At 40.7% G+C, this 12,277-nt stretch overlaps 1 protein-coding gene across 1 annotated transcript in view; it reads right to left on the reverse strand.

The window, feature by feature from the left end:
• Positions 1-12,277, reverse strand: part of fbln2 (fibulin 2) — a 69,715-nt gene that overhangs the window by 18,316 nt on the left and 39,122 nt on the right. The window contains exons 7-8 of the mRNA XM_079340686.1: positions 10,595-10,714; positions 8,558-8,659 (exon numbers count right to left, since the gene is read on the reverse strand). Of these exons, the coding sequence (XP_079196812.1) occupies positions 8,558-8,659; positions 10,595-10,714 (222 nt within the window). The remainder of the gene's footprint in view (positions 1-8,557; positions 8,660-10,594; positions 10,715-12,277) is intronic.

Consider the following 12,277-nt stretch of genomic DNA (forward strand, 5'->3'; position numbering starts at 1 on the left):
TCAAATTTAAAATATCAGGTCTTGGCAAAGGCTAAGTGGTGTTTTGCTTGTGATGCTTGTTTGTGTGAAATAAACTTCACAGTTGCAAACCTTTAAATCTTTATCAGCCAGAAAGCTCTGCAGCCAGTAAACAGGCGCTCTTGATTTATGACACTGTTGTGCTCATGCCGAGACGGTGGGTCGTTGCTCTGTTGTGGCTCATCTTTATCAAACTGCTGCATACTGTTATCACGCAAAAAGAGTGCACGGCCGATTAGCTGGATGCACTGATAATGTTGGATTGGGAATATAATGGTGTATGTGTCTGTGTGAATGCACGAGCGTGGCATTCTCCCAGATTCGAAGATTACCCCCAAAATATTCCACAGGGAACCAGACGAAAAGGTCTTGTATATATCTGCGAGAAGGAGCCAAGGCTGAAGAACAAAAGGAAGAAACAAGAGGGGAACATATTCTCCTGTGTTGCCTTTGTATCTGTTGGCAGTCCCTTGCTGGAATCCCTTTCTCGACTTTCAAAGCTTTTGCTACGGGGAATTTGAATGAACGGTGTGTCTTACAACACCTTCCAGCCAGGAGCAGCAGGAGAAAAAAAACACTGATCTGAGGTTTCCATCGTGCACCTGGTGTGTGAGAAAGATTCTGCAGCTCTTTCCCTGAAAGGTTATTCACCTCAGAAAACAACTCTCACAGCACAGAACACAGTTTATTCTATTATATGGAGCCTCCTAGGAGCTGCAAAAAAACGCACATTCACCTTACTCACTTAAATGAACACTTTCCCCTTCTGACACTGTAGCAGAGACTTAGTTTGCTGTGCATGCAGCGCTGTGCTGACAGAGTCTCGTTTGGGACCTGCCTTTGCAAATGTCCTCGTTTGTTCCCCAATCGAGACACATCTGCTGTCTTCATTGTAGGGAGGATATTTCCAGGGGCAAAACAAACCGAGTGCTGTATCTGCCTCATCCTCTGGGTCTAGCTCCCCGTCAAGCCGAGGGATGGATGGGACTGTTTCCAATGTTTATGTATTGCCAGTCTTGCAGAAAGTCGCCTTCTCCTTCCACTATGGTGGCCAGCATTTTTCCAGTGCGTCGTTCCAAGAGCCAAAAAAAGAAAATAAAGGGAAAAAAGTTCCTATTGCCTCAAGGTTCCTTTCCCCCAGGGACACCGAGATTAGACAGCAGTGAGGAGTGAAGTGATCCAATACATACAAGGTGGGAACAAGGACTCTATTTTTTTTAAAAATATGAATGCTTCGTCGAACACAGAGGGGAGAGCAACTCGCAGCCTTTGGAAGAATTTCACCTAGAGGCCAGAGGAGAGTGTGCACGGGGAGATGTCTGAGAGGCAGAACGATTAGGCACAGAAGTAAACACACACCCCGTTGTGCTTTCACACCAGAGCCAGCAGACCATGAGGTTTTTGAAAAGTTCAAGCTGAGATAGTGAAGTCAGCCTTGGCTTATTTGCAGATGTGGTTCTAGACATGAGGGCTAGGATTACACATGCACAGACAGGTGGGAGTGTGAGGATAGCAAGCTGTGATCTCCACATCACTAATATGAGGGATTAAGTCAGGAGGATGTTCCACAAAAATGAAACAAATGATTTGAATACATGCAGAGTGATGGGTTTTTTTATGCTTCAGTAAAACGTGCACAAGACAAGTTTGCCTGCATACCTCTACTTATCTAGTGATGACTGTACAAGATGAGCAGTCGTCTAAGAATCTGCTCTTTGAAGTAAAAATCCTGCTACTCATTACTGCCATAATTTTTCAAAGAGAAGACAAAAACTGTATTTTTTTTTAATATACAATGAGAACTGTCATCTCAGGGATTCAGAGGTAGCTAGGTCGAGTGTCAGCGACAAGGATTCATGGGGCAGATCGATACAATTCAGATGATGCTCTGTCATCAGTGATTGTAGGCCTGAGCATTTTGCGGCGCAGAGCCAACGTTGAACGGACGGCGCTCACAAGGCTTACCAGTTTGAAAGTGTTACAAGCTTGTTACGCCACCAACTTCTCTGGCTTCTTGAAATAAATGTCCTCAGCAATCTTGATGATGTTGTTGGTATCAAATCAATATTTAAGACAAACAAAGCATTTTTAAACAATAGAAAATGAGCAATAGCAAATGGTTAGTACTGAATATCTATACTGTATAACTTTAGTTTATTTGGAACTGGATAATGGACTTGAGCTTGTACATGTCACACCTTCACATGCACACACTGATGACAGAGGCTGCTGTGTAAAGTCATCAGAAGTACCTACAGTAATCACATTCATACGCTGCTGACGAAGCAGTGGGAACCCGAAACATTTGGTTTAGAGTCGACCGACTCTTCCACCGAGCCACAGCTGGCTCAGGTGGTAATGGCGAACAAACACTTGTGCCTACAAGTTTGGAAGTATTTCATGCTGTCACACCACCAACTTTTGCAGCTACTTGCAATATCGACAAAGTTTATGTTTGAAGGGTGAAATGGTCGAATGAGTTCATCCAAACTTAAAATGTGACGAAATCAAGAAATTCAATGTGTTCTCATCGCAAACAGAATCTTCCCAGTGATGTATGGAAAGCAACAAAACACCTTGAAGAACGCTATGAAAATATTTTTCTGTATTTGGAAAAATTGGATTGTTCATCATTTGTGACATAAGAAAGAAAATGCAGAGCCAAGCCGTATTATCTTATCCAAACATTGACAAAAATGTGGTATTCTTGAATTATTATAAGCTTGAGCAATAAAACATAAAGGAATATAAGTCAGTAATGTTCTTACTTACTAACCGTAAATCAGAACCTTGCTAAATTTGGATGAGTTATGGCCAGAAGTGGTGCTAAATTAAGAGCTGCTGATGGCTGATGCTGATGCTCTTACTGCTGAACTGAGCCAAATGATCTGGCTCACTTTAAAGAGCTGGTTTTAAACCTCAGTGCACCCAGGGTCCAAATGCATTTAATTGATTAGACTTCTTGAGAGTTGACAGACGTCTCTTAAACTCTCCTCTTAGCTCTGCAGCACCAACAAAGATTGATAAATGACAACTGTACCATTCTTATTGGGTGCCCTCCAAAACCTGTTTATCTCGTTCCCAAAGGCAGATAATGGGTGCTAACAAATGTACTTGATACTACCCGTGTACCACTTGGACATGAGATCTGAATATCAGGAAGAAACACATTGGAACATTTTAGCTACTGATGACACGGGCAAGGAGATGTTTGACTGTCCTCCTCTTTCCTCTTTTTCTATAGAAAAAACATGTTCAGGACACACGTTGATACATGAGCCTTCTATCCACCTGGGACAATGCAACATGTTCCTAACCTGGCTGAAATGATACACCTTGTTTTAACTGTACAACGGTCAAAACCGTTATCATTCTGTGACCAAAAAAAAAGAATATGAAATTAAAAATGGATCACATGCAGCTTTTTGTAATGTCTAATGAATGTGGCGTTCGATATGTTGGAAAAACAACTTGGATTCAGAATCAAAGAAGTTCTATTGTTCCAGCTGATCCATCCAGTTAAGTGTGAACGCCAGCACTCTCACCATTGAGTGAGGCCACAACAAAACCTCCCCTAAGCCTTTGTGCCTTAAGTGTTTGATTGGAGTAACTCTAATTTGGATGAAGTCTTCCCTTTGCTCTGTAAAGCACTTTGAAAGGGTTGTAAACCCCTTTGTTTAGCTCCACTGTGATTCATTCAGAATCAACCAAGACTGCCGTCTGTACTGCCTTTGTTCTCTGTGTGCAAAACCATCCTTGCTGCAGCTACTTTTAAAGAGTGATATATTAAAAAAGGTATCATATTAAACACCTTTCTTAACCTGTCAACCTAATTCCCCACTTAAACTTAGACATGCAAACCCATTAGCACTTTGACCGACAGCTCTAGAAAACTAATAAAAATACAAACACTTTACATAGCTGGTCATAGCAGAATCAAAAGGATCACTTATTTCGATGAAATCCTTATTAACATCTCAAACAACACTACCTGACGCTGAGGAAAACAAAAGTGAAGTAGCTCCAGGCAAAGTGGAAATGTCAGGAATCATGATGAGGTTTTGTCTAAATATTTAATTCATTTCTAAACACTTCATTGGTGTATTTTGTTTGACATTTTCATTCCCAGTTAACAGGGACTTCTTGAAGATACTTTCTTCTACTGCTGTATTCATTAAAGCATCAGCAAACAAAACATTAAAGATAAAAGAGACAAAAACACAGTGGTGCTCTTTAAACGAGCCCTGCAGTGCATCCAAAATCCCTTCACGGTAGATCGTTTACAATTCAATGATCATGCATTCTGTGTGATACAGCACAATGAGATGACCTTTAGCTTGGATTAACCCACAATTTTTCTCTTTGTTTGGCTGGGCAGTGTCTCCGGTACAAAAGAAAAACTGTGATCAATTGGCTGTGATATCTTGCACAACGTTCTGTCAGGAAATCCCACACATAAACCCAAAAAGGATGTTAGAACGAGACCACAGAGATGATCACGCAGTCGGCCTTGAGAACTTTTTGGACAGCAGAAGCTCATTGTGTCAGGACTTGTGTTGGGAACTTGAAGGTCGTCGGTTCAATTCCTGGTGCAGAAGTATGGAAGTTGGCCTGGTAGCTAGAAAGGTGCCAGGTCCCTTTCTGAGCCCAGCTGAGGTGCCGTCGTGCAAGACACGGAACCATCAACTGCTCGGCCGCTCTTTCATGTGATGCCACTTGCTCTGACTTCTCTTCATTTGTGCATGTCCAATTTTCCATAGGTTCCTGTTTGTGCATTTGTGTCTATGTGTGCAAGTATATTTAATGACAGAGTGTAAACGTTCATTCCCCTCATTCAATAATAAAGTGAAAATAATGGAATCAAATGTTTAGTGCAAGGTCATATCTGCGTAAAAGCTCTCAGGGCTGACCTGAATGCACTTATTCATGCAGCTCCTTTGCAAAAGAAAAATCCGACCCTGATCTCAAACACTTTGTTTAGGCCACATTTGGGGATTTTTTATTCATGGATGAAGGTTGAAACCACATGGTTCTAAGCCAGAGACGATCTCTGAATTTGGAGTTGTTGGTGTGCTTTTGGATTGTAAAATGTCTGCATGTGTATCCATTCACAGCTACGTGATGGAGAGAGATAATGACAGATCTCTGATTAACTCTTGAACCCAAACTCTTACTGTTCAGATGTTTAAAGCTCTCTCTACACAGCTCATTTCTGATGACACCAACAGGATCCTGCTTATACACACACACACACATACAACCACATCTCCATGGGAACAGCTGTGTGTGAAAGCTTTATGTGTATACTGCACATCTGTGAATCAAATTCTCACACAGTCAAATGGAGGTGCTTACATTTACTGAACACATTTTAGATTACTCATCTGCAAGGAGTTAATCATTCAGTGTTTTCACAGTCTGTATGATAAACCCCAAGCAACAGGTACTCCATAGTTTACAGTACTTCACACAGTAATTAGATCTCTATTAAATCCTCTAAACCCCCCCTCACACTCACATCTTGTCATGCTATTTGTTTGATTCCAGTCCAGGCCTAAAGTTGCCCACCCACGTGTTCACATGTGGAAACAGTTTGTGAGAAGGTCCCCACTCTGCTCTCTGAATGAGGTGATATGAGGGAAACACAAACTCATGTGTCGAGCTCGTGCATGCAGAGGTTTTATTCCATTGGCCGACTGACAGACAGTTTAAATAAACTCAAAGATAAACTACACTCTGACTGTATATACATTGCAATAACTGAAGGGACTCCCTCTGTCACAGTGGACCTTCAATGAAGTACAATGTGTTAGAAAGCGTTTATGAAAAACTACTGTGATAGTACAATCATTCACTCGTTTGCATTTCTGTCCTAACATCTGGTACACTCACAGGTTTACAATAAATCTACAAGGAGGGATTTGAAAAAGAAACACTTCTGGAGTTGGTGTGTATTGGATTCCAGAGTTGGACCATAAATCACTTTATTCACAAAAGAAAACTGCTGCTAAGTTCTAACCTTGTAACAAATTCACCGACCAATATACTAACTACAGCAGGAAATATATTACTGTAAGGCCGATCCTGGAAAATGGTATTTGGCATGAAAAGACTCCCATTTTTTTCTGTAGGGAGTTTAAATGTTGGATCCATGTCCAAGATAAATAAAGCTTTTTTATTAATTTGATTTGTTTTGATTCTCAGCGGCAGCACCCTCTGCTCTGCCACTTCTCTTGATTTTCACTGAGGGGCGAGAACTAGTTACAGTAACTATCAAAAAGTAACAGAGTTACTGCATGATAAAAGTAACTACTACTTGGGAAAGAAGCATCACCTTTACTTTTTTCTGTCCAATACTCATATCAATATCACATTTATTTATTGAGCTATTTTAAATATGTTAGTATTTTTATTATTGGTTCTTTTAGAAGCCCCTAGGAAGTGCACCGACTGTTGAAGCCAGTTTTAAATTGGGCCCAAAGATAAGTTTTACCACAAGATAATAATGAAAAGAAAAAAGTCAAACTGTAAAGAATATATTACAAAAATCTAAACAATGCTACTGTGCTGATGTTAGCGTGACTTTGCCCGCTAAATTCACGACAAGAAACCTCAATCTCATGTAGCCATCTGCTAAAATATCAAATTAAAGGGTCGTTGCACCTGATTGATGAATAAAAGAGGTGTTACACCTGATTGATGAATAAAAGGGAAGTTACACCTGATTGATGAATAAAACACCTGATTGATGAATAAAACACCTGATTGATGAATAAAGGAGGTGTTACACCTGATTTTATGAATAAAAGAGGCGTTACACCTGATTGATGAATAAAAGAGAAGTTACACCTGATTGATGAATAAAAGAGGTGCTACACCTGATTGATGAATACAACTTTGAGTTGTATTTAATTGAACTCTCTGATTTTACTTGTCTAGTAATTAAGAAATATGAGTTTTAAATTAAAATTGATTTTAAACAAATGATATAGGGGAAGTCTCGGTACATCCCTTTCTTGTTTTATAAAAACAGCTTTATCCCCCAAACTGACCATGAAGTGAAATCAATACGTCTCTAAAAAGCTCACTGCACCTTCATTATGATAACATCTATTGTCAGAATGTATCAGATTTAGCTCAGTGATTGAATGTGGTGTTTTACCATTTTGAACTTGTTATGGATATCATGTTAGAAGATCTTTACCTATTTATTTATGTATTCAGCAGGCTTGGGATCCCATAGCGTGGTTCTGATCAAGTCCAATATCCCTAGGTACGGTGCAAGGATTTTTTTTCCCCCACTATGAATCACACATTTCTTTAACTTCTCTGTTTTTTGTTAAAAAAATATAAAGCAGACATACAGTATGTGAGGGGGGTTAATGATGAGGCTAATTTTCCATGTCCCTTTGGGTCTGTTTTGGTCTCCACCAGCTCAGAAAAATAAATGATTAATAACATTTTCTGCTGCTTGAGTTAGGTCTGCTTGAAACTAGAAAGCCTGGCTGTTAAAAATATATATATTTGTGAACATATGTGTACTTAAACAGGGGACATAGAGGAACATATTAATTGCTTGTAAGGCAACCAATAATTTCAATAATTTATGGCACTGTAAGCAAGATGATCTATTGCTCCCCTTTATGATTCTACATTGGTCTTTTTTCCTTTTATCAATCGGCCGGTGTGCTTCTGTTATCGATACGTTGGCAACAAAAGGCCAGATAGCTTCAATCCAATTACAACATCCAGCAGTCCAGTGTTTAACACAGTACAGATGTAACACCTTCCATGATCAATGGACCTTTATGAATAAGTACTGTACATTTAAATAATATCACTTTATGAAGTACATGTCTTTTTTCCACACCTGGTGCATTATTGGTTTGGAATAGTTTTCAGGGAATAAAACATATAAAACATCGTAGTACTTATGGTTCATACTGAGAATATAGGACTTAAGAATGGTGTCAGAATGTGTCTCTGCTTATGTTTTCAAGCATCCTGTAGCTAGGCTTCATTTTTTTCATAAAAAAAAAACACAAATATGTTTTGAGCTCCACTTTTCTGTTTCTCCAGTGACACTGTTGTTCCATGTTTCCGTCTTTTTGAAAGGGAAAGGTGTCAAAGTGCACAGACACAATGTACAGTGGTTTTGTTCTTGCAGCTTTTGCTCCCACCAGGAGTAATTGGCTAAGGTTGACTAATGCTCCAGGCACCAGGAAGTTGGAACCCAATCAGTCGATGCATTGTTTAGCCAAACAAAAGCTGAGTTTTTCCTGCTTCATGAGTGACTGCATCCAATTAGAAAGTGTCCTGATCTCTGGACATACTGCTCCAAAGCACATCTGTTCTGTTGCCATGACTGTATGTGTTTGTTGTTGTTCATTTATACAGCAGTGAGTGGTATTGTTACTCGTGTTGGGTTGTTTGTTACCTTGTTCCAACCCTGTTTTGTGGGGGAGACAGCTTAAAGGATACATACAAGCGTCGTGAAAGGCTCCAATTACTGCCAAGAAGGAGAACAAGCAGCCCTTACCTTCACACGTGTGTCTGTCCATCATCAGAGAGAAGCCTGGGAAGCAGGAGCAGCGAGCTCGGCCTGCCACCACCGTACACTGTTGACTGCAAGGACCATTTTCTGTAGAAAACAAAAATATGAGCTGCATGACTTCACACAGCTGTGCCTGCAGGACAGCCATTCACTCATAATGTCTTAAATTCGTCATCCTTGTGCTGTTTGTCTGCTGTCCTGCTAACTCACTGCCCTGTTGTTTTGCTCCCTCAGGCTCCATACCTTCACACCCTCACACTGATCATCACCCCCCTGCAGGAAGAAGCCTCTCATGAGCCGTCACATTCAGCACAACAGAATCAATTCTCGCTATTTAACAGCTCGATAGTCCTGTCACAAAGAGGCATAGACCAAGCAGGAACTGTTTCACATTAAAGCAATGCAGGAGAAAGAGGGTCAGAAGGACGCTCCATTCATTGATCAGAATATTCTTATAAATAACAATCAGACACTCCAGGAAGGAGGGCCTGTGTTAAAGGCTCTGGAGAAGAGATTCTTGCATCTCATGTGTTTGCACTGTTGTACTCGATATTCAGCTTAGGATACTTAGCTTGGATGATGCAGCGTCATCACAGCAGGGTAAAAAGAAAGTAGAGCTGTTTTCACGCAAGAACTCGTGAATATTTCAGAAAGATTTCAGGAGAGTCTGCCCCTGAAAACTTCCTGAGTTAATATTCACACGTGTGAAGTTTTCCGTAGAAAAGACGCTACAGAAATCCAAGAAAGCGAACAAAGTGAACGCATTTGAAACTTTAATGAAGTTGTTTGCCTTAATAAAGACATTTTAACAGTATCGACAAAAAGAGTGGGAAAGAACAGACAGGCAAGCGAAGAGAAACAGAGAGTCGATGAAGCAGCTAGTTAAGTAAACAAAGATAGCTCAGGTCGGTAGATATAGTGTAACATAATTAACATTGCTTGCTTGCAGTGAATTTTCCTGAATTATTCCTGCTGTTTTCATACTTCATGCAGAAATATTACAAGACAGTTGGCAGGAAAACGACACATGCAGCTCACCCTGAACATTTGGGGAATTTTCAAGAGTTTCTAGCATGTGTAAAAACACGTTGTTTTCTTAGTTTATCAGGAGGAATGCATGCCCTCTGCTAAGGGCAGTCAAACTGTGCACAGATGCATCCTGCCAGCTCTCCTCAGGTCTGCTCACCTTCTTTGTTATATTAAAGCAGAAGTGATGCACCAAGCAGAGGCATCTGTGTGCTGTAGGCAGAAGAGATGAGTGCTTACACTTCAGCGCCTTCTATGAAACCTTCTCTAAAGCCTCAAACACTCTCGTCACCCACTACACATGAAGCTGCGACACTGAACTTAAGCCAAGCAGGGATCCATCAAGACAAGCTGTCACTGCAAGAAGAAGACATTCCAGCCCTTAATCTGCCGATCACATTTCAAATTCCTATGTTAATATAATAAGGTAAGTCCAGAACTCTCTCTCTCTCAGCGATGGTAAGTAATGCAGCATCAGTGAGTCATCTGAAATCCTGTGGCTTCATTGCTCCTGGATAGGTCATCCATTGTTTCAAATGAGGTCAATTTGCATTGATCACAGTCCCACTCATTTTCACACTTCACCGTTCAATGTTGTGTACGCTGCAGGGGGGACTGGCTCTTACAGACACATATGAGAGACATTAACAGTAATCCTTCCCGATACCTGAAAACAGGCTGAGACATCTGCATCATTGTCTTATTGCTCTGGGTTGAATGAAATGTGTCTCTACTGTTTTACATCAGAGGAAAAGGATGCTAATGAAGAATCACACACAGCTGTGTAATAATGGAACACAAGTGAAAGAAAAGCACGAAAGATCCAATATGAGTTCAGCTGCTCATCACCTGCATCGAATGATCTAAATCATGTCTTGGCTGTCAGTAAATAAAGCAAAGAGGTTTTTGACATTTACATATGGCATTTAAACATCAGGCGTGAATCCTGTGCACATTGGTGTTAAATGCATTGGAGTGTGAGGTTGCTGGGGTTACCTGTGCAAGGGTTGGTGCGGGCACGTGGCGGGCTGGTGGTGGTGGTTGTACTGGTTGTTGTAGCTTGTGTTGGGACCACAGCAGGCTCCTCTCTGACTCTATTGTCCTCTTCAGGACTCACTGGACATGGAAGGAAAAAGCCCAGAGGGAACCGTGAGTGTGTGTGTTTATAAGGTCAGTGAAGGGTTAACCCCCCAAAAGGAAATGACTTCACACTGAGGATGCTGAATAAATGGAGGCAGGCTGAGTCAAGGATTAAATATCCTACATGTGTAACTATTTCCGAAACACACGATATGATTCGACTCCGGCTGGATGTTTTTGTCATTAGGCTCTTTTATAAAGCAGAGAATGTCTGTGAATAAATCATCATTCACTTGAGGTTGTGGGGAATTTTTATGAGTCTGTTTAATTGGCTTTAGCTCGAGTGCCGTAAGTATAATGATGAAACCTGTTGTTGCTTTGAACCATGGCATGGTGGTAGTAAAAGGACCATAAACATGCGCACAATAAAAAAATACGATTCCTTAATTAAAGCTTATAATGGACATAGACGTTACACCATCTCCCCCTCGTTGAATTACAAAGAGATGTTTGAATTGAAATATGACCACAATAACAAAAGGTCAAAAAGGAGGCAACATATAAAGCTTCTGAGAGGCTGCAAACACTAAACAGGAAACACACCAAACCTCTACTAGAGCATAGAGTCAGAGCTGGATGGTTGGAAACACATTCAACAGGCATTCAGCTTTCTCAATTTGGATTGATTAGGTTGTGGAATCTCTGTTTATATATAATATGTGGACCTGAAAATAAGGTGTATGTCATGGTCATTAAAGGAGGTTTATCAACTGATTTTTAATACAATAATCCCCCAAACGCACACGCTAGACGACTCACAGGCAAACTGGCAGCTCTACAGAAGAAACATTGTTTATTTTTAATGCAACAAAAACTATATTATAATATGTTTATATATGGTCTTTCAGAGGACCTATGTGGCGCTCTACATGGTTGACTAACAATAAGAATATGAGACCAAACAGGAAACAAAAACAAGACGAAGACAAGTAACATAGGTAGGATGTCATGACAGACTGTCGGCTGTGGAGAACAGTTTTTAATCTGTCCAAATATGGGGTGGTGGGGATGTCTAAGTGGGAGTCAGAGAAGGATGACCTGAGTTGGTAGTTATTTTTGAAATGGAAGAGGGCAGGTCTGGTAACGGATTAGATGTGGGAGTGGAATAAGGGGGTTGACTCGAGGTTGACGTCCAGGTTGTGGATCTCAGAGGAAGGAGCGGATGGGGCACCCTTCTACTTCCAACAGCAAATCTCCAACCTTCCTGAGCAGCACCTTGAGGTCTTCAACCATGAGCTCAGTTTTATTGCTGTTAAGCTTAAGGACATTGGTTGACATCCAGGTTCTGATGTTACGCATGCAGTTGACCCTCGAGTGTGAGTGTGTGTGTAAAGTGTGCATGTATTGCATGTTTATGTGTAGGCTTACATTGAATTATATCTTAAGAATTTACACCTAAAACCAGATGACGTAAACATCAAATATTATGCAAAATAAACTTCACCATGTTTTTCCAACACTAATATGTGTTCCAAGCAGGGTGCAAAACACCCGGTGGCATTCGGGGCGTCCTCCATCCAACATGGGGCTTAAATCTTC

This window comes from Symphodus melops (genome assembly GCF_947650265.1).
Source record: "Symphodus melops genome assembly, chromosome: 4".
In the NCBI taxonomy this organism is placed as follows: Eukaryota; Metazoa; Chordata; class Actinopteri; order Labriformes; family Labridae; genus Symphodus; species Symphodus melops.